The sequence below is a fragment of the Fundulus heteroclitus genome, chromosome 8, assembly GCF_011125445.2.
Source record: "Fundulus heteroclitus isolate FHET01 chromosome 8, MU-UCD_Fhet_4.1, whole genome shotgun sequence".
NCBI lineage: Eukaryota > Metazoa > Chordata > Actinopteri > Cyprinodontiformes > Fundulidae > Fundulus > Fundulus heteroclitus.
In genome coordinates, this window is record NC_046368.1 from 31,707,785 (window position 1) to 31,731,302 (window position 23,518).

General features: G+C 41.8%; 1 protein-coding gene across 5 annotated transcripts in view; it reads right to left on the reverse strand.

Moving 5' to 3' along the window:
* Nucleotides 1-23,217, reverse strand: part of zmiz2 (zinc finger, MIZ-type containing 2) — a 52,246-nt gene extending 29,029 nt beyond the window's left edge. Inside the window, exons 1-4 of one of the 5 annotated variants that reach the window (XM_036140590.1) lie at nucleotides 22,715-23,217; nucleotides 11,342-11,391; nucleotides 2,885-2,986; nucleotides 911-1,028 (exon numbers count right to left, since the gene is read on the reverse strand). In XM_036140590.1, the coding sequence (XP_035996483.1) occupies nucleotides 911-1,028; nucleotides 2,885-2,934 (168 nt within the window). In that variant the 5' untranslated portion in view covers nucleotides 2,935-2,986; nucleotides 11,342-11,391; nucleotides 22,715-23,217. Of the gene's footprint in view, nucleotides 1-910; nucleotides 1,029-2,884; nucleotides 2,987-11,319; nucleotides 11,392-22,714 lie in introns of all 5 variants that reach the window. The other 4 variants (XM_036140592.1, XM_036140591.1, XM_036140594.1 and 1 more) reach the window with 4 other exon arrangements.
* Between the last annotated feature and the right edge of the window lie 301 nt (nucleotides 23,218-23,518).

Sequence of the window (23,518 nt, forward strand, 5' to 3'; positions counted from 1 at the left end):
CATTTCCGTTCCTAGGAACTTACTGTCTGAAGTAAGTAAATAATTAAACTTTATGTTTAAAGCACCTTTTACAGGACAAAAACCATAAAGTGCTTCATAATAAAAACAACCATGAAACAACATAAAATAAGAATGTAAAATGATAAAAAAAAAAAGAAAAAACAGCATAAATGCAACATCGTAGGATAAAACTAGTTAAAGGCCAACAGGAACAAGAGGGTCTTTAACTGCTTCTTAAAAGAATGAACAGTCAGCACAGCGTAAAGATGGACGCAACGCATTCCAGTCTGGGGGCCACAGCTCTAAAAGACCCATCCCAAAGTCCTAATAAAGAGATGCTCACTTCTTTAGCCAGCCCTTCCCCCACTTGTTGCTGCGAACTGCCAGCCAGATGGCTGAAAGAAGGCTCCTACACTTTTCCCCTTAGTTACAAGAAGCACCAAATTTAGCTGTTTGGACATATTTTCATCCATGAATAACAGGAACATTCAAGGTGTGGAAGCTAAAGGAGCGCCATCCGTCATTTGTTTTAAATAAAAACAAGCAGATTATTTAAAGTTTTATTTCCACATGTTATAATAATTCATGAATATCAAATAAACCCAACAGTATGATGGATATTAATTGGCTTTTAGACTTTAATCCTACTAGGATTCTATTTTTAACATATCGTTAAGAAACGTTTAAAAGCAAAGGATGTAGGCAACAAGAATCAGCAAAGAATCATCTACACAAATTCTGTTAGCAGCATTTTATAATGGGCACCTTAGGTTAAAACAGCTGTGTTTGAACTGCTGCTCTGTACCTTTAAAGAGCACAAATGTTATGTTCCACAAATAACATAAATCATAGCTTGTGTTAGAGAAGACAAGAGGAGAACAATGTCCCCTGGTAGTGAGTCATGTGTTACCTGGCTGTGTGTGGGATTGGTCACGCCCCACACTGTGGTTACTACAGAGAGAGATCTCGGGTGTTGATTGGTGCCTGGTTGCCAGGAGACTGGCTCATTTAGGAAGGGGCCGTCAGTGCTGCAGAGGGATAAGAAGGGACGGTTCAGGAGAGGCAGAGAAAGAGAGCGAGAGCGAGAGAGAGAGAGAGAGAGAGCATTCATCCAGATGGCAGTAACCGCAACGACAGCATCACAGACAAGGTTTCATGGTTTCCTCCTGAAAACAAGGAGCGTTTAACACCTTGTTAGGTCTCATTTGCTGTTCTAGCGCAGGGAAACTGAGCTGAGTAAAGGTCAGAAACAAATGCTTTGGTGAGCTAAAGATTAACCTGAGCAAGTTTGGTTCATCTGACAGTTGAGGTTAGCCTCTGCTTCCTCCTTCTAAACCATTTGCTCAACAGGAAACTACCACTGCAGCATGACTGTCAGACCACATCACTTGCAGGCAGCCGGCAGTCTCTGTCACTTCAAAATAACACAATCACATTTATTGGCATCCCTGGAAAAGATAAGTGAAAAGCTTGAAAATCAATTCATTTTGACCGCAGTAGTATAATGTCACACTTAATATATCAGATTTTTTTTTATATATACGAGTCTTTTTTAAATTTAACAGATTTATTCATTGGAGAAGTAGTAAATCTTTTCATGTTATTTATGTTAAAACGTTTTTATTTAGGGATTTTTAATTATAAAACCATGACTTTGCATTTCCCTGAAGGAGAAATATGGCGTGACGGAGGCCCATTTGTCCTAGAATTTGCTAAAAAGGGGAAAGACGAGTGGACATGCCCTGCTTTAAGTAAGAGAAGTGTGTTGATATTCATAGGTCATGCTACTGTTAAGCCCAAAATTCTTCATTCCCCTGCCAGAGTTATGTTTTAAGTACTTTTTTTTAATTTTACCAGTTTATTCTGTTTACAAGCGATATTAATATTCTGGAGTGGCCTGGCCAGAATCCTGACTTGATTAGGGTGATGGCAAGGAGGCCTTCCTCAAACACTTGGAGCTCATCACGAAAGAGAACTCAATAAAACAAGTAAGGTGCATTAGGGGTTAGAAAAAAAAAAAAAAAAATCAAAATTATTATTATTTTTATTTAGATAAAGACCGTTGAGAACGGTACAAATCATTGAGAGATGCCTGTCTAACTTAAAGTCTAGGCCTATCCAAACCAGAATTAAGACACCAAGGAGAGGCTTTTTCAACTCAAACTGCAGAAAGTATTTAAAAAGGCAGATTTTACTGGCAGAAGAGGACAGGACTTTTGTAAAATAATCAAGGTACGCCACCCCCATAATAGAAAAAGTAATTGTTTGAAGTGCAAGAATTTTCTACAAAATCTTTACAGTTATCAGTTATAAAACAGCAAAAATGCCCAAAGAATCCTGTTTCTTGTCCTTCTCTAAGCTGACCACTGCTTCACTACGGCATCACTGAGGACTGTAAAACTCGTACATTTAAAAAAGGCTTTTTTGAGTTTGTTGCTGGCATGAAATGCTGGTGCAGTGTTAGGATGTTTAAAAATATGGCAAGCAGTTTTAAAAGCACTTTAAAGTCAAGTAGTTTGGCCCCACAGGCAGAGCAGATTAGCCTGAAACCGGTCCGAGTGGTCTGACCGGTGAAGATCGGCCGATTACCTTCACTGCACGCTGAATGATGCGCTGGGGCTTTAATGTATAAAAAAAAAGGACCTGTCACTTGCTTCCTTTCTTTGTCATGGCTGAGCAATATTCAGATTGGTTTCCTCCTAGAGGTCTACAACGACCCGCGAGTTCAATTATTCATTCAAGACGAATCCCTGTGCAGGTCCGTAATGAAGTGGCACTGTTGCTTGAACGAGACAGCCGCGCAGATAAAGACTCTTCTTCATCCCTGCGAGGCGCACGCTTCGCCTGAGTGTAATGTCAGCTCAGTGTGCACGTGTATGGGTACCTTTGTGGAGTGGGAGGAAGGGAGGGTTTCATGGAGTTAAGGGGGTTCATTGGATGAACGGCGGGATCATTAGAGAGCCCCCACTGTCCTCAAGCAGCAGCCCTGAGAGACAGAAAAAAAAAAAAAAAAACATGCACGTAAACAGACAAACCCGCACAGCTCGTTTGCTGCACAGCAGCGCTTTATCATCACCATAGCCCACACTTTGTGCACAAAGACATAGCGACCTCCCACTCTGTGCCACTAACTTTAATCTGTGTGTGTGTGTGTGTGTGTGTGTGTGTGTGTGTGTGTGTGGACTGCGCACTTCAAACCGTTAGCCTATCACTGTCTGCTGCAGCTCTGATACCTCTGGAAGCGGGGGGAGGGGTGCTGCGAGCTAAATTTAGCCGGCTGATTTCAAAAGGAATTTAAGAGAAGAGAGATGTGAAGAGGCACACTCTTCTCTCAGCACACCGCCGTACGTACAGCCGGTCACGGAGGAGCAGGCGAAAGCCTTTGCTGCTGCAGACAGGAGCCATGTTCTGGACCCCCGTTCCGTTCAATTCAATTCAATTCAATTTTATTTATATAGCGCCAAATCATGAAACATGTCATCTCAAGGCACTTTACAAAGTCAAGTTCAATCATATTATACAGATTGGGTCAGATTATACAGATTGGTCAAAAATTTCCTATATAAGGAAACCAGTTGATTGCATCAAAGTCCCGACAAGCAGCATTCACTCCTGGGGAACCGTAGAGCCACAGGAAGAGTCATCTGCATTGTACATGGCTTTGCTGCAATCCCTCATACTGAGCAAGCATGAAGCGACAGTGGGAAGAAAAACCACCCATTAACGGGAAAAAAAACCTCCGGCAGAACCGGGCTCAGTATGAACGGTCATCTGCCTCGACCGACTGGGGTTACAGAAGACAGAACAGAGACACAACAAGAGAAACAAAAAAGCACAGAAGCACACATTGATCTAGTAATCTGTTCTACATTAGATGGTAGTAGCAGGTGAGTCGTCTTCTCTGGATGATGTCAAAGTTAACAGAACGCCAGACCAGGTGTACCTACTATGAAGAGAAAAGAGAGAGAACAGAAAGTTAAAGCAGAAATGACAACACATAATTGTTAACAAAAAGGGTCGGTGCCCTCCTGCATCACCCCGGGGTCCAGCACAGGTGCTCGGAGAAACCCAAAACACACAAGACGCCGCTGACTTTTGATCAACAACTAACTGATTATTCTCTTGTTCAAACATTTATTTTATTTTTTTGCTAAATTCCCCACCCTATTCCTCCACTTGAACTTGGCATTGATAAATCGGGTCTCAGCTAAACATCTGCAAGGATGCCTTGGATCCGAAAATAGATTTGAACAAGACACAAGCAAGAAGGCAGGGAGGCCTGCCAGAGTTGCTACGAGTGAGGACGCGCTTCCTTTTGCAGAAGTCCTTGCCTCCACTGTGACCTTTAAAGATTATGTAAGAAAATGGACATTTCACTGGGATCAACTTCAGGGTTCAGCTGATAAAAGTAAACCAATGGAAGCTGGTACAAAACACTGAAGGACTGTAATAAGATGAGAAACACTTTATGACTCCGTCTCCTGTAGTCTCCCTTCACTCCGGGCCAGAATCTCTGTTCGCCTGTCCTGGCTCTAACGCCTGTCCTGGGCTCAGCTTTAAAATGAACATTCATCCCCTTGAAGTCACATTTTGCTGACCTTTGCAAACAACAACCGTTAATGTCTTTTATTGGCATAAACATCCCCACAGGGTAATGCTGCCCCTACCAGGTTTCACTGTGGGCATTGCGTGTTCAGGGGGATGTGCAGTGTTAGCTTTCCACCACACATGTGCTGTAATGAAAGGCCAAAATGCTTTAAGTTTGGTCCTTATCTGAGCAGAGCACCTTTTTATATTTTATTTAACCAGGAAAAAATCCCACTGAGATTAAAAACCTCTTTTTCAAGGGAGTCCTGGCCAAGAGGCAGCCAAGTTACATACTGAACAGAGATACATTAAATTCAACATATCAAGTAAAACAAATACAGATAATTGAGGCTGTTTCAAATTCTCTCACTTTCAACTTAAAAGCATTTAAGGATAAAAACTCAGTCAACTTCCAGTCTCTGTGACAAATTCCACGCACAAGGAGCTGCGTGGCTAAAGGCTTTCTTCCCTAGCTCTGTACGGGCAAAAGGAACCGTGAGCAACAGCTGATAGTTGGATCTCAGGGCATGAGAGGCCATGCTTTTCTGTGTTAGTGAGGTACAAATGTCAGAGGTCAGTGATCCAAGGTGAGGCTCAGACTGAGGAGCTGGTGGAGGTGTCAAACATACAGGCGGAACAAGGCTCAACCCTGGTAACATGTTTCAGCTTCACATCATGAAGCCTGGATGCTGGTTTAGGCACACACTAATAACCTTTGGCCCGTTTTCATCAGCATGGAACAGGGTGGAAACTCCAGAACAGTGACGGCATCCAAACAGACAGTCAACAGCAGCCCGAGCCTCCCAGTGGCCACGCCCACAGCTGGAGATGTCGAGGTGCAGTATCTGCCCCCCCAACTGGTGGATCTAGACCACCGATCACGTGTTTTCTGTGACCCATACACGATAGGCAACTGACGGAAAACAGGACTTCTGCTTTAGCCACTTACATAGGCCAGATTTGTAGGCAACCCATAGCTGCCCTTTCAACAGAACCCCCCCCCCACACACACAGAGTTGTGGATCCTTCTGGCACAATGCTCTCCGTACCCGGCCCCATCCCTTTAGGTGGCGGCCATGTCTTGGTAGGTTTGCAGTTGTGCCAGACTCCTTCCATGTTTAGATGATGGAATGGAGAGAGCTCTGGGAGATCTTCCATGCTTGAGATGTTGTTTTCTAACCTCCCTCTGGATTAAACCTGCCCACAGCATCCTTCCTGCTGTGTTCCTTGGTCTTTATGGGGATGTTGCTTCTCTAATGGTCTCTAACAAACCTCAGAGGCCAGAAACAAAACAGCTGGAATTGCACTAAGTCGTGGATCATTTATCAGCACTTTCTGTGTGTATAGGTTACATAATTATGTTAGATGTACTTTGATTTACAGACACAGATGTGACCATATTAGCGCCTAGTCAGCTGACGTGTTGATATTAAATTAACAAATTAGACATTGTCAATAAAAGATAGAGGTATTTATGAGTCTAACACACAAAGAAGCAATCAAAACTATTTATGCATGTAAACATCTGCCCCTAAACCTGATGCATTTACAGACTTTTAAAAGAAGGATTCGGTTCTGAAGTGTTTGACGAAGAAAATAAATAAATAAAAGGATCTGACAGTTACCAGTTAGTTACCAGACGCTGGATTTCTGCATCACAGATTGTGCGTGCAGCGTCACACACTGTTACACAAACATGTGTAAGAGGAGATGAAAGAGAAACGCTTAAATCACACCACTCAGACCACAAACTTCTCTCTCTTTGAGGCCAACTTCCTGATAACAAGATTCATGGAGAGCAGACATGATGACGGCCTGATGACGCGGCCTGAGGGAACTCCCTGATCCTCCTCCTCAGACGGGGCTGACCAACATCAGAGTGGAAGTGGACTGAAGCTTTAGTTGGACCTCACTCAGTTTGTTTTGTGTAATATTCAATTTGTATTAGTTCATAGTCAGAAGCATGTTGTGTATGTAAAGCAACTTCAGCACCAAATTGTATATCAGGTATTCAGGTAAAGCGCCCTAAATTTGATCTGATTCTCGGTTTCTATTTAGGTCAGGTTGATGGTTTGACTATGAAGGGTTTTTTTGTTTGTAAAACATTAATTGAATTGATATTTAATTAATATGTTCCTCATCATGACCATGAAGTCACTAAACTAGAGAAACTACAATTTGCTGCATCTATGAATCCAAGGCTCGGTTTGTTTGCTTCTATATAAAGGATGTGGAAGCGATAGAGATTTGCTATTGCTCCATTTTGAGCGTAACCTGAACAACTTAATATTTCCTGACTCAGACAAAATAAGATGTCTCAGGATGTCGGCTAAATAAGCTCTTAAAACATTCGCTATACCCCCAGTGACATCTTCAATGGCTCTGGCTGTCAAAAAGAGACCTGCAACATGCAGGAGAAGACGGCTGGTTTTATGGAGGCTATTACTGCTGGAGTCTTTGGATTATGAACTTTCTGACAGGCGTCCCATGAGCACTGCCTGGCCCCAGTACTGGATCTGAAAACCTTAGGATGCAAAGGCTTATGGGTAGCAGTCCATGTTCTCAATGGCCGGTGGCTTCTTATTTATTCATTTTTATTATCTATATGCTCGTTCCTTTAGTTTGTGTTTGAAATTGTTTGAATTCTCTTATTGCCCCAAGTAAAGATATCCATAGCTATCTGAACAAAAAAGGCCACATGATTTGCATAAAAAGACCTTAGAGACAGACGGCACCTTCCCAGCATTAGTTCTAAGTTAGGCTCAAACAGGTTAAGAATGCATTTATTTGTGTTCACTAGCCAAACTTTTTGGGCTAGATTTATATGTCCAACAACAACAAGCTGAAGCTCTTTATAAACTCTAAAATATCCACTTTAAAAAGGTGCATTGCGCAACTTCCATGCTATTTGCTGACGTCTGCCCCCTCTGGCGACAACTTGAAATGACACCAGTTGTGGACCAGCTTGAGACAAGAGGGGAAAGAACGGCTCAGCTGTTACGACTTCTCAGGTCTTTTTCAGAGGTGTAATGTATATTAATGCAAATATTATTTTATTATATAGAAATAATGTTTTATTTTGAACAGAAATATTTCATATTGATTCATATTGAGTCCATAGTAATTACTTGAGGGAGCGGTGATTCCCTTTCCACTTCTGTAGTCAGTCTCACAGACAGCTGCTGCTGCCTTGTCCTGGCTGCAAACCCCACTATGAAGCTTCATACCCGCCTGCAGAGAGATCAGAAGACCCACTCCACTACGTCTGTTAAAATGCGGTGCAGGGAGATACACAGCAAATTGGGTGCCAGACCCCTCCATGTTCAAATGGAGCGAGAAAGAAAGGAGGAGCAGAGAGGGAGAGGATGAAGAAGAAAAACGTACTGACCCCTGATGCAGCAAAGTACCCAAAATTTACGTTTTTTCATAAAAGGTGCAGCTAACCAATAAACACTAGAGGCGAACTGTGAAAACACCAGCCGCCTGTCCTGTGCAATAGCTCAGTATGGAGGTTAGTCTCACTGTGAGCAACCAAGGGGGTCGACACTGACTCGGTTAAACGCAGATCAGACTACAATTTTGCACTTTGCATCACACTAGACATTTTCTTTTACTCGTCATCATGACCAAATGAAGCTTTTAAATAGCAAGGATATGCATACCAGCTACCAGTAAAGAAAAATGCCATCTTGCCCCTGAAGTTTTGAAAGTCTTGAGGACATTCTTGAAATTCACGCACTCGTCTACAAAGAGACACACACACACAAACCAAATTCATGTTTCATGTCTGGTGACAAAGCATAGGAACTAGTGATTCAGATTACTGGTGGATGATTTTTCATTAGGGCTTCACAATAAATCAGGGAAACTGTGATACTATTGGCTAAATATTGCAACAACGAGATCTATGACAATTAACTCCCATCATCAGGTGTGGGCAAGCAGAGAGATGCAGTGACAGAAAACAAAAAACAAAAGTTGATTTTCATTTCAGTAATTCCATTCAAAAAGTATATTATATTCACTCTTTACACACAGACTGATATATTTCAAGTGTTTATTTCTTTTTGTTTTAATGATTATAACTGACAACTAATGAAAAGCCCAAATTTAGGATCTCAGAAAATTAGATTATTTAAGACAAAAAAAAAAATCCACAATGTTGGTCAATTTTAAAGTAAGAACATGAAAATCATGAGCTTGTAGAGCAATCAGTACTTAGTTGGAGCTCCTTTTCCCTGGATTACTGCAGCAATGCAGCGTGGCATGGAGTCCATCAGCCTGTGGCACTGCTCAGGTGTTATGAGAGCCCAGCTTGCTCTGATAGAGGCCTTCAGCTCTTCTCCATTGTTAGGTCTGGCGTATCGCATCTTCCTCTTCACCACAGCCCATAGATTATCTGTGGAGTTAAGGTCAGGCCAGTTTGCTGGCCAATTAGAAACAGGGGTACTATGGTCCTTAAACCAGATAGTGGTAGCTTTCTGTCCTATTGGAAAATTAAATCTGCATCTCCATAAAGTTGGTCACCAGCAGGAAGCATTTAGTGCTCTAAAACTTCCTAGTAGACGGCTGCGTTGACCTTTGACCTCAGAAAACACAGTGGACCAACACCAGCAGATGACATGGCACCCCAACCCATCACTGACTGTGGAAACTTTACTCTGGACCTCAAGCAACGTGGAATCAGGGCCTCTCCTCTGTTGCTCCAGACCCTGGGACCTTTATTTCCAAAGGAAATGAACATACCCTTGGACAACTCAGCTATCCTTGTGCAAGGTGTCAATGGTCATCTTTTAGACAACTGTCAAGTCAGCAGTCTTCCCCATGATTGTATCGCCTACAGAACTAGACTAGGAGACCATTTAAAGGCCTTTGTAGGTGTTTTGAGTTAATTAGTTGAATAAAGGGAGGCACCAGGTGTCTTCAGTATTGGACCTTTTCACATTATTCTAATTTTCTGAGATACTGAATTTGTGCTTTTAATTAGTTGCCAGTTATAATTATCAAAACTAAAAAAAATAAACACTTGAAATATATCAGTTTGTTTGCAATGAATGAATATAATATACAAGTTTCACCTTTTGAATGGAATTACTGAAGAAAATTTACTTTTTCATCATATTCTAATTATATGATCAGCGCCTGTATATCGGCAGTAACTGTATGGACTGCAGTAAATATTAACTAGTTGAGCGCAGCGGTGGCGAAGGGGCAGCCCTCACTCCTTGAGGCACCCGTCCAGGGCCGACGGACCTTTGCCGCATGTCTCAACCCCATTTCCTGTCAGTGTACTGTCAAATAAAGGCCACTAGTGCCATAACAATTGAAGAAGGAAATGTTAGCTAATTATTTAAGTACCATGCATTCAGGCTATCTGTAATAAGTTGTAATATATTTGGTGACACTAGTTGTTAAATAAAGCACATAAATGTTTTCCAAGGCAAGTAGTTTTATTTGCCAAAATAGCTGATGTTGGCCAGAAGTGACTTTTTTCAACAAAACCTTGTTTTTAATAGAAACAATAATTCTTTTTCCCGTTAACATTATCTAGGCTATATGTTTGCCAAGAGCCTATTTGTTTATTTACTGTAAGTCCTATTATTATCACATATCACATCCTAATTTTGTGCAGCCTTCGCTTAGTGAAAAAGGGACATTCCTGCAACCAAGACTATTATGGCAGCTAAAGCTAAACCGACCCCGTAAAAAAAAAAAAAAAAAAAGTTCACTGAATTTCTTAGTTAAGCAGCTTATACTACACACAAATAAATTGGGACATTCAGCATTCTGAAGAAACTTTAATACAATAACCTTTTTCAGGTGAACTATATTGGTACGCCTCTAAACTTTCCATTTTTAACCAAGTGTCTAATTCACAAAAGACCCACTATAAATTCTAGTTCAATCCCAGTTTTCATATGAAGAACTTGTTTTAGACATGCTGTTTCCATTTTGACACCACGCCACCTGACCATGGTCAGTGCTCGGCTTCAAACAGCAGCGTGGATGTCATTAGACCACATCTCATGGCGATGACGCCAAAGTTCTGATCAATGCCCTGCAGAACCACATGGTGAATGTCACTTAACTCCAGACACATTTAAGGAACTCGCAAGCGAGCAGGTGCGCCACCCGGATAGTTTAAAGTCTCTATTAAATCAAGAGGAATTATTTTACACATCTCAGCCCAAAGTTGGAAATGAAACAGCTGATCTTTCCTTCAGTGCTTCAAGCTAATGACGCTAATGATCCCTCCAATCTAAGAAAAGGTGAGGCTTATTCCAAAGCTCAGTTCAACTATTACCACAACAGATCTGAGAACATCCAGATCTGTTGTATCATCAATCAAGGCAATCAAGGCCATCAATCAAGGCTTTTGAGCTATGAAGCATTTTTCTCTTGCATTTCTTCATATAACACACCAACACACAGGATCAGGAGCATGTTAAATAGCTCTAAAATATGATGGATGGAAAGACATTTCTTCACAAACGTAGGTCACCTAAATTGCACATTTTCTGACGCAGCTAGCATGTTATGTTGCCTGGAAAAAGAGTCCCACCCCAATCCCTAAAAATGTGAGTAGTTGTAAGTCTGCTGTTTTGAATGAAGGGGCTAATTATTAATTGTGGCCACTTCTACAGCACTAGAGCAGGGGGACTTACTTTTTTGACAATCCTGACTCACTTTAGATATGTGAACTAAAAGAAGTGCTTTACATCTATAACTGACCCAAAAATGGTCTCGGTAGTACCTTCAAGTTCACCCATCTGGACTCCCGCCCTGCCAACAGCAGGCTCCCATCTGGTAACAACAACAACAAAGAGAAAGAAAGCCGTCAAGCATCTGCATGGTTTACCGGCCTGCATGTTTGGGGCATGAGCCTTCAGCTAAATTGAAGACTTTATGAGATGGGCTGGTACGACGTTCTCATAGTACAGCAATATCACATAAAACTTTGGATGATATTTATGCAAAAGTTCAAAACAAAAACAGCAAGAGTCTCAATTATTCCTATTCCTAAAATAGTGTTATCTATAACTTCTCTTTATTAGCTGCAACGCTGATTTTGATTCATGGACTTAAGAGAAAAATTAAACATCCAATACATTTAGTAGCTGTTTTCTATTACTTATTGAACATAATTATACCTTTTTGTTGTTCTGCTCTTTATAGACTAAAGCAGGTACAACAAGCTGATATTAGCCAGTAGATTAGTCAGCTGCTTAAAAGACGCGCCACTCATAGCTTCCCAGTTGTAGTTTCAAAACAGCTCAACTTTAATTAGACTAGGGCTGGACGATAATTCAGTAACGCTATATATGATCGATAGACGTTTGGTTCAATAAAACAAAAAGGTCAATAAAATGTTCGATAGAAGAACAGTTTACCTTCATTTTGCACTCTAACCTATCATGTAGGTTAATACTACAGTCATTACATCCTCCCAACCAATCACAACGCAGACCCAGGAACGCTCCGTCACCAAGCTCCGCCCCCTTCAAAGAGTTCAGAGAGCAAGAGCTCTTTTTTCTTTTTTTTAACACTTACAGTTCTGGTAAAAAGTTGGTTGAACAAAGGGTTGAGTATGAATTCACTGTTTGTGTGTTCTGTATTTAAAAATAGGTTGCTAAGCAACAGCATACAATGGCCAGGGCTGCACTTAAAATACAGGCATTAAATTTTTTTTATAACTATCGATATCGATCAATATGATTTCTTTTTTATTGATGTGCTTTTTTTCCTATATTGTCCAGCCCTAAATCAAACAGATGCGTTTTAGCAGCTTTCTCCATTTCAGGTGGTTAACTCTCCATCAATTTCCCCTTTCCCACGTCTCTGCCCCAAGGTGCAATCAAGAATCAAGAATCTTTGCTTGTCGCCGCGTGTTACTGTGGAGAAATTTGTTCGAGACAGACACCGGCTTAGGATACACACAGAAAAACACTATGTACAGGTAGTGACGATAGACAGACCTGTTTTTGAAAGAGATGAAGTTGGCTGCATTGGTCGACCACATTTACTGAGAAGCCCAAGCAATCAAAAGTCTTTAGGGTCCGCTAGGACTGGTGCTGAGTTCCCAAATGAATGGAAAGACGTGTTCAGCTCAGCTCAGCCTCCCTCCAGCTACCACCCTACTCCAGATCAGCTCCACCTGTTGCCACTAATTAGTTACTCAGCTCTACGTATACCTGCCTCACCCAACTCATCCCTGCCAGAACGTCTCTTCTTCCCTTCTCGTCTTCCTGTTTGATGTGCCCTGTCTCTACTGATCCTGTGTGCTCAGCCAGCTGGACTCTTGAGTTGAAGTTTCCTGTGTCTGCGCGCTGCAGTTCTGCCTGTGTTCTCCCAGAGTTCCAGCCGCTTGCTCTGCCTGTTCTGGTGTTTCCGCGGTCTACATCGGCTGTTCTGGTCTTTCTCTACCTGCATCCTCTGGTCTCCCGCTCATCCCCACCTGCCTGCACCATCTGCCAAAACTCATCTGTTCACATCTGGTTCTGCTTGTCTGCCTCACCGGCCACTATTCATCCCTCCCAATAAACCTTTTTAAAAATACGTTACTCTGTGTGGGGCTGAATATCGGGTTCACCAGCCTATTCGTTACAATCAACCTTTATTTGACCAGGACAAGACTCCTTAAGATCAAAGATCTCTTTAAAAAAAGACATTCTGGGCATTGCCCTGAGGAAGACATATTGCTCTGTTAATATTATATTAGCACATGAAGTCTTTATGCAGACGGGATAAAGACACATTTAAAAGTAATATCTGCAACACACATAATGTTTCTCATTTACCATTTTTCAAAAAGAAGTGACACATTTATAATTAAAACAGTTCCTGAGAGCACTGCTGCTTTACTTTGTAGAGGGCTTGACACTGGAGAAATGGCGACCCAGACACATTAACTTCTACATGTTTTTCTTTATTTCTTTTTTTTTTTACTGGCTCATCAGATATTACACCTGCATCTTCAGGTCCACATGTTCCCTCTTCCTCTTCCACGTTCTTTATCCCTGCTCCATGCTGCTGCTCTGCCTTTACCTAATGAGTTCCTTTATCTGACGGTTACCAAGTGACATGCTAATTTGCCAACATCAGAGCCACCAACGTTCCCTGACACACACACACACACACACACACACACACACACACACACACACACACACACACACACACACACACACACACACACACACACACACACACACACACACACACACACACACACACACACACACACACCCGCCGCCGCCTGGTTTTTCCACCGCTGCTTTCCTTTTTTGTACTTAGCAGATTTAGGTCAGACATCATGAATCTTGACGGAGAGGGAGGGGTGCTCCTCGGATCACGTGATCGCCACTCGAATTCCCTCCTATCAAGGACCGCGGAACTTCCATCACAGCTGAGCAGGAAAACCACACAAAGGGAGGGGGAGACGTGCACGACGTGCGGCTGCATCCCATGTTGAAAGCGAACACGAGGGCTGCAGATTGTACCTGGAGGACTCATCGAGACGCTCTGTTCTTTCTCGCTCCCTTTGCCTCCTTTGACCTCGGCGTCTTGACGTGTTCTTTACCCACAACTCTTCCTCTTTGACTCCACTCGTCGCCGTGGGATTCTCTCCCCTCCGTCCCCTCTGGACGGTTGAATCCCTCCGTCTCTATCAACCCTCGAGCTGCTCTGCGTCTGCAGCTGCTGCGCCGTTCAGCAGGGGCCACGTCCAGTCGTATGTGAAGCAGTTACGCCGCCGTTTCAAAAGCGCTCAGGCCTCTTAAACTGTTTCGCAATCCTTGCGTTACAACCACAAACCTCAGTCCATTTAAATGAGATTTTATGTGACAGACCAACACAACACAGTGGAAAACTGTGAAGGGGAAGGAAACCGCTCTGCATAAAATCCAGCCCAACCGATGACTGTCAAAAGTCATTTAATTAGGATAAATAATAAAGCTAATACCGCATATTAAAACGATACGCTCTTTCAGAGTTCTGTTCAACATGTCAGCTAAAAGTAAAATAGTCTGACACAGCTGCAAACATGAAGACTTGGCTGATGGACGCCTACTAAAGCAGAAAAGGCCAGGCGAGGAGAGCATTGATCAGAGAAGCAGCCAAGAGGCCCAGACTCATGTGGAGTAACATATTGGCAGGATAATTATTAGTCATTCACAATGACAAACGGGGGTGGCAGCACCATGCTGTGGGCCTTCTTTTCTTTAGCAGGGGCAAGTAACTTCATCAGCTATGAGGGGACGATGGAAGAGCTGCTTACTGGGCAATCCTGAAAGAAAACCCTGCTCAAAGCTGAAAAACAGAAGACAAAAGGCAGCCGTATTCAGGAGTAAGAACGGCCCAGTCCAAGTACAAACCTAAATCCTGGACTTTTCTTAATCAGCCTTCTCCTCTAAGCCATCATCCAATCACCTCAGTCTCCCTCCAGCCATCCCTGCTCTAGATCAGCTCCACCTGTAGCTGCTAATTGCAGTTAACTGTGAAACCTGTCTACACATACCTGCCACAGTCATCCACTCACAGCCAGAACGTCTCTTCTCGTCTCGTGTGATCTGCTTCGACCCAACCAGTTCCTGTGTGCTCTGCTAGCTGGAATCTTCTGTTAGCTTCACTGAAGAAAGTTGCCTGTGTCTGCGTGCTGCAGTTCTGCCTTATTCCCACTGAACTCCAGCCGCTCATCCCTGCCTGCACCACCAGTCATTAAATCGTCTGTTCAAGTCTGGTTATGCTTGCCTGCCTCAGCTGCCACTACTCATCATTTCAGTAAACTTTTAAAACAGACGTAACTCTGTGTCCGGCTGAATATGGGGTTCACCAGCATTAATCATTACAAAATCTAATTGAGGATTTGTGTCGAGACTTGAACATTTCACAGACATCCATCTTTTAAAATGACTCTGCGCTACAAACAATAATGAAATTACACATTAGAGGATTTGAAGCTTGCCTCGCTATGATGCCCTCATACCAACGTTACAACCCTGTCCTGCCCACACAGCGCTGGAGGAGCTTCAAATAAGTTATTGAACTGCTCTTAAAAATGGCAGCTCCATTTTAATGCTTTTTAATGCTCCAGTTATATCGCTTCAACCTGGCAGAATTCATTGCCGCTACTTGATCATTGGTCCTAGGGCAATGATCCAACTGAGGAGAGGAGCACACACCTCCAAATTGTGTCTGTCCTTGGCTTTGCTAGTTGCTGGGAGATTGAACAAAGCTGTGTTTTTCAGACAGCATGGTCAAAATGTAAAATATGCATTTGTCAGGCTGCTAAAGATGAAGCCCATCATCAAAGTTAGAGTATACAACAGGAAAGAGTGTAAAAATGGGGTATTTACCAGAGGTGGGACCGAGTCATTGCTTTGCAAGTCAAAAAGTTGTCTCAAGCCTAGAGTAATGGCCTGCAGGCCTTGAGTTGAAGTCCTAAACCTTTGGGTCTTAAACAAGTAATTTGATGGTAATTATGTTGAAATTCATGAATTGTTTAAAAAAAGTGTCTTTATCCACTAGAACAACCAGCAAGAGGGAAAGAACTTCAGAAATGTTGGATAATGAGTACTGATGTTGCTTTTTCACATGAAACATTAACCAAAAATGGACATTCATTAAATTAAGAAAATAATGAACAAACGGATCCATAATCTATTTTATTTCAGTGAATTTAAACAACTATATAAAAATACTTTTTTAATCAAATGAATTCTGTAAAACATGATTATGTCTGCCACCTTGGATGCACTTGCTTTGTGGTTCTTGGTCAAAGACAGCAACCTGCCATGCACACATAACAATCAGAGGAAATCGTTCGATCTGAATAAGGCAAATGCTTGGATGTTTAAGGGAAACATGTAACCTTCTCCATTTCTATTGCAGCCATCTTAATTAAAAAGGTTTATTTCTAAGTCTACAGCAGACTGAACTGCTAGCCATCGGATTTAAAAGCCAATCGTTTAGCAGTTTGCATTGGAAATAGAACTGGTGACTTTCCAGGCTCCGTGATGAAATCAGTGCGCAGAAAACAAGTCGTTAATCAAACATCTAACCTACATTAGCTAATTTATCAGCTTTAATTCATCACTCTGAGTTGGTTTAATGTGTCAGAATGGAGTTCGATGTTGTTGCCTCTCTTCTCCAGTTTTCAACCCACATGTTCTCCCAGCTCAATTTATTTCTTTTTGATCACCTTATAGCCTGTGCACACAAATGATATTATACGCATTTTTGCCGTCATGTTCCAATATGGGTATTATTAGAATTTACTAAAAATTTGTAGTTAATTAATATATAACTTACTCCAAAAATAATTACGTGACAGTTGACTATAGAGGATTAGCAGATTTTCCCTCCATTTAAGCAAGGAGTTTGTTTCTTACAAATACTTTTTTAAGAAAAAATAATAATATCAAGAGAAAAACAGAAACCAGATCCTCTTTTTTTGCATACTAATATTAAGGCTGAACCATAACTGTGCAGCACTGCAAGCATTGAATTTGTGATTAAACCTAAATAACTAAGACAAAGTACACATTTTCTGTGGGTGACCCACCTTTGCTTTGTTTGTTTTACTATTATTGTTACTATTGTTACTATTATTATTATTATTATTATTATTATTATTATTATTATTATTATTATTATTATTATTATTATTATTATTATTATTATTATTATTATTATTATTATTATTATTATGACTTCAGGGAAGATTTCACAGCTACTCTCTATGGTGGAGCATTTTACGGTGGGTCCATCAACCAACACGATACCCACACATTTGTGGCAGCTCTGGCATCCCGTACATTTGCCCAAACATTATCATTAACAGGTATGCTGCATGGGAACAAACCCGTTGCTTGGCTGATGCCGTGCACAGCTGCCCCCCCCCCCCCACCCTCCTTTTTTCCAACCTAAAGCACACCTCTCTGAATGCGCTGGAAGAGAGCACCGCTCCAGCCTCTTTGCTCTCATAGCAGGTAAACAACACATTAGATGCAGCGTGCTTGTTGCAGCAACAGAGGAGGAAATATTGGCGAACAGCCAGGGCTGCGAAACGGGCTGGATGGCGTGACTGGCACGGTTCAATCCCTTCGCGCCAGCAGTTCCACTCAAACACGCTTTCTGTCTGGTGTGAGATACCAAGCCTTTTCCAGTCAAAGTCAAGTACCGAAGGATTGGTGCCAAAGTCCAAGTCAAGTCCAAAGTCTTTTGTGATTTTCACAAGCTGAGACAAGTCTTGATTCTAAGTCACATGACTTGAGTCCACATCTCTGGTACATACTCTAACAAAATGTGGGTTGCAGTATAGAGTATATAGAAAATGTAGGATATAGCAGAAGTCCCACCAATAGAAACCTACTTCAGGGTTTGTTTGTTTTTCCGTGTGATAGCCTCAAGGTGATCAATAAAAATAATCTGTGAAAAATACAGAGATGTTGGACTTTGTATCTCACAGAGCCATCCACTGAGTTCAAAGTATTGAGCAAAATAACAAGCTGAGTGGTAAAACAACCTCTGTTTAAGAGTACAACCCATAACTGCATCCTATCATACTGACAAGCTGCTAAAAACATACATCTGGTGGTGGTGCCTCCTTCACAGCAATGGTACAGCTGGTGGTGGAGGTGCAGAAACCTCCTGTAGAAATAAGGATCTTCCACAGCTTTGGACGAGTCCGAGGAAACATCCTGGTGTGGACCAGATCCATTTGGCAGCGGGGTGCCTGAGGCAGCACCAGGGAAAGTCACTTTGATCCCTACTGAGCGCAGCAGCATCATGGTTTTGCCTTAACACTAAAATCTTCCACATTCGCTGTAATCCAGCCACCTTCAAATAATCATGGAGATTGTGGGCCAGTCTTAAACTGGCAAAGTCAGTTTTAAAAATCTTTGAAAGGTCACATGCTGGGTTGCTGTGGCGGATGCACCAAACAGTTATTTTTACTTTGCAATTTCTGACATATTTCCCAGTTCCAGGAAATGTGAACAAAAATGCTTAACCTTCCACACCCAAAAAGGACGCCTCCCAATGTTTTCTTTGGCTTGACCAAAAGCCACAGATAGAGTCAACAGTAGAACGACTACAGAACATAAATGGAAAAAAAAAGCAGCCAAGTTCTTGTCCTTACTTTAACTTTCTGCTTACAAGCATGCCACCAATCAGGAAGATTGTCAGCTGCATTACCAATCAATAACAATGCAGTTTAACTTGCTTTCTTGCAAAGGTGCTGAAAAAAAATGAAGTGTAGCAATTGCTAAAGTATTTATGTGAAGAAGAAGGAAATGATTCAACACAAAGGACAACCTTCCCTGGTGTACCTGCTCTGCCCTCGTCTTTAAAAAGGCACTAATTAAGCGTCTCGGCTGAATTGGATGGCTTATCTTTTAACATCTGAACCACCGTCAGGCCAAAGGCAGACGTCGGCTCAGGCTGCTGAAAAGATTCGATTTCTTTAAGGGCCTTTAGACCGTCTCCCTGTAACACAAAGCTGGGATAAAAGGAAGCATGAAGGATCTTCTTTGTGCTCCAACTCATGCATCAGCTATTATACAGCTGGCTAAATATAAAGGAGATACCAGCAGTGTTTAACAACCTTGAACTATTTAAAAAGGTCCCATGTTTAAGAATCTGCCTTTCATTCTCAGATATCAGTTCTTTTGGGGTATTTTCTAAGCGCCTTGTTAAACAGCGTTGCACGTTTAAGCGCAAAAGCTATGCCAGATTTTGAAATCCCATAAAGATAGATATTTCAAATAAAAAGAAAATCATGGGGTTTAGTCATATCCAGGTAAATGGCATAGGATTTAGATTGAAAAAAACAACAACAACTTGAAACACTTCCCCACCATCACTAAGTGTTTGATCTTCTGGGAAAGTACATAGAAATACTCTCTGCATCATATTCCCTAGCATTTACATTGTTCTTTCCCCCATTTGGGATCCTTCCCCCCCCCCCCCCCCCAAGTTTAGGAGGATGGATCAAAAGGGAGGTCTAATTTTCCCCAAAACCGACCTAAAGTAATAGAGCCTGGCCTCATGCCATGACAACATGTTATCGTGCCCATGATACATCCAGGAAGTCATGGCCAGAGAGGAAAAACGGGCTCTGGCTCCCTCACCTCAGAGACACCAACTCCAACTCAAAAACAACAACAAGTCATACTTAGTGAAATAACGCCGTTGAACCAATCCGTATGACGTAGAAACCATTTTAACCTTTTTTTTTTGTCCTATTGGCTGGAAAATAAACGTCCAACCACAACCTGACACGTTACTAAAACCGACCCCATCTACTAGCAACCCTACAAAAGCAGAATACTGTCAGTGTGTTTATGAGGTTAAAGTGTAATGATGATGTGACCGTCCCTGTCCACCTTATGGATCACTGCATAAGCAGCTCTGTCACCATGCTGAGCAGAGCCGGTCATCTGCTCAGGGTGTAATCCGCTCCTCTCCTGATCTCTGCTGTGATAGGCTGCCTTGAGAAAAATAAAACTAAAAACTGCTTTGACGATCTGAGAGGAACGTAAAAGCCGCCAGGAGCGACACTGTATGTTTGCCCTTCACAGGAAGACAAAGGTACTCGTTCTACTGCCAGTAAAGATACTTCTGTTAGATTTCATAGTAACTATCAGCATGAGTCTGATCAGCTTAAGTCCATTGATAAAGGGCCAGTTCACAACAAATCTCATCTCAAGGAACTTCACAAACAGGTCATTTTATTCCTAATGTAAAGAATCCAATTGAGTCCACTTTCAGTTCAAATCATTACAATAACAGCCAATCACACATTCACATTCAGATTTAAAATCTCTACATATTATTGACTTATTGGCTCAGATAATGTGTCACGAGTTAAGGACTGATTAACTTTTGAAATCTTGGTCTTAGCAAAGTTTCATGTAAACACGAGTTTATAAAGAGTATAAAAATACACATGATGTAATAGCACTTCAGTGATTATATTGTTTGCAGAAATGAAAACATTTGAACCGTTTGGCTTCATTAGATATGTGGCATCCCAGTCTAGTCCATGTGAAAGGAAAAAGGCTGTCACCATGTGTAATTCTTTGCTCTCCAACAGCCCTTGTCCATCAAGGAGTGCCCCAGAGCTCTATACCTGGGCCACTACAAGTTATCATTTGCATAATACCACTTTGCTAAATCCTAACATAGTCAGCAAGTTCAAGTCCACCCTGGGTCTTTCTGCATGGAGTTTTCTCTGCTCTAACTGTCAGCTGGCTCCACCATAGCCAGTGTGATTATTACCCACGTAACCCTCCAATAGCTTTACAACTTCATTGAGAAGAAATGAAGAAAGACGAAAGACCCCTGTCAGTGGATTGTCTGTGCCCGTGAAGCTGGTACTTAGACAGACAGCGTTAGCTGCATGCTAGCTACAATTCAGCACTTTGATTTGTCTTGTTACTCAAATGTGCTACACAAATAAACCTGGCCAGCATTGTTCTGCGTTTCGTTTTTTGTCCTGTGCGTCTCCCTCATGGGACCTTTCCCCAGAACAACGCTTTTGTCTGTGCCTCGTCAGCTACAGAGGGCTGGATATAATCGCCTACGGGAAGGGGCGGGGCTAAACCGCTATTACTGCAGCATTGCTACAGGAAGAAGGGCAGCATTTCTAAATGGGTACATTTTTGCCACATACGAGTATCATTGATTTAAATCGTGTTCTTAGAAACAAATATTAATTATTTTTGACAACTTTAATTTAACTAAAACTTTCATACGTAGTATTTATTCTAAACATCAGGTAGTGATAAATCCCCGTCCCCAAACTGTGGCGCCAATAGGACCATGGAAGTGGCAGCATCATCCCCTGGGGATGCATTTCTTCAACAGGGGCAAATGAGATGGTGAAAGTTAAAGGTTGTTTCAGAAAACACATTAAAGACAAACAGACTTCAGACTGGGCAAAGCTTCATTTCCCAGCAGACAATAACAAGAAATAAATCGCCAGAACAAAGCTGGAAGGATTCAGATCAAAGCACTTTTGTGTGTTAGAATAGCTCAGTTAAAGTCAAGACCTAAATCTAAAAAAACCCCACCTAAAACCACCTAAAAACGGTGGTTTTACAAACGGCCGACTGAGGAGACTGAATACACGTCCATGCCACACTTTTCAGATGTTCATCGGTATGAACGACTTCAGATGCAACGTTTTCATTCCACTTCAAACGTGCACACTCATTTTTGTGCCGATCTCACACAAACCCTGTCCAAACAGTGTGTGACATTGTAATGTGGCAAAAGATTTTTAAAAGAAGAAGAAGAAGAAGAAAAAAAAAAAGGTCAAAGGGTATGCATATCCTCCAAGGAAAGATTGCTATATAAATAAATTGTAGTAAAGGTCAGTCAACAAATATAATAGAAGACTGATTCTACCCCCCCTTGTCCAAACATCACTTGAGAGCTTCATAGTGGGCCGTTTAAATCACAATGTTAAAATGAGATAGTATTAAAGTAAAAAACGACTGTTGCCTCTCAAAAAAAACAATTTTTTTTAAATAATAGATTTACATAAAAAATGAGTTTGACAAAAAATAAAATAATAATACATTTATATATATATATATATATATATATATATATATATATATATATATATATATATATATATATATATATATATATATTTTTTTTTTTTTTTTTTTTTTTTTTTTTTATAGCAATGCCATTTTCACCTATTTACGGCGTGTGTTTTCTGCAGCTACCCTCTCCCAACCCAGTCATTCCACAACAGGTAAATCTTCCCTAACAGATCTAATACACTCAGTAAATTCATATCTCTGGCTGACAGTTTGACACAAAATCCCGGTGACTATCACAAGGCAATACGTTCTGAGCAAGGTGCAGCCTTTTTTCTTTTTTTTTTTTTTTTTTTTTTTCTTGCAAGCATCAATACCCTGATTTGCAAATGCATCTGGAAGTGTGCACGGGAGAAGAAGAAAAAAAAAAACAGGCAGCGGAGCAGAACAAAGCATTGGAGCAGCGTGCAGCCCAGAGTGTGGACGAGAGCAGCCTCTCCGTCTGTGTCAGCGTGTGTTTTCTCCCCCCGTCACTAAAAACAGAGAACAGCAGCTGCTTTCTTTCACCTTACCTTATCGGGCTGCTCGGCGGCGGGGCGAGTCGGCGCAGACGCTCCCGGGTGATGAAGCTCGCCGTTTAAAAAAAAAAAAAAAAAAAACGGGCACAAACGTGAAGAAATGGGCGCAGGTAGTCCCGTGTTGAAGGACCGGAGAGGGCGCTGCTCCGGCAGCCTCGCGCCGCTTTAAGTTTGGGTTGCGTGTGGCTGTGTGTTAAGTGCCAGCGGAGGGCTGGAGTCTGTGGAGGGGGGCTTTAACACGCCGCTGGCTGCCACCCTGAGCTAACCGAGGGCTACTTCGCTCACACCGTTAACTTGGCGTAACACCGGAGCGCTGCTTGGCGCGGCGCTCCTCGGAGTTAGCTACGCGGTAACGAACGCTGGCTGACTGAAGTGGCTCGCGCACTCACTCCGTTTACAGCCCCGGAGCTCACCGTGGCTATGCTTCAGCTGGCACACAATGAAGCTGCTTTATACTATACAGTTATGTTAGCTTAGCTAAACGGAGATAAGCTAGTGCTGCGTTCACTGACCACCGAGAACCCCGAATTCCCCCCCACCTAAACGACACTTAGGAGATGCAGTCATGTTCGATCAATCAGAATACGGGTTCTAACTAGGCTCATTTGTCAGATTAAAAGTAACTTTTGAAAAATAAAACTCTTGAAGCAAGTATTGAAAATACTGTTCATTAAGTCCAAATTTCTGTGTTAAAGTTTTATTTTTGTATCAGGTTGATGAAGCCTAATATTCCATTCTTAAAAGTTGTGTTTTCATTATATGTAAGCAAAAAGAAAATCTTTATTAAAGGAAACAAGG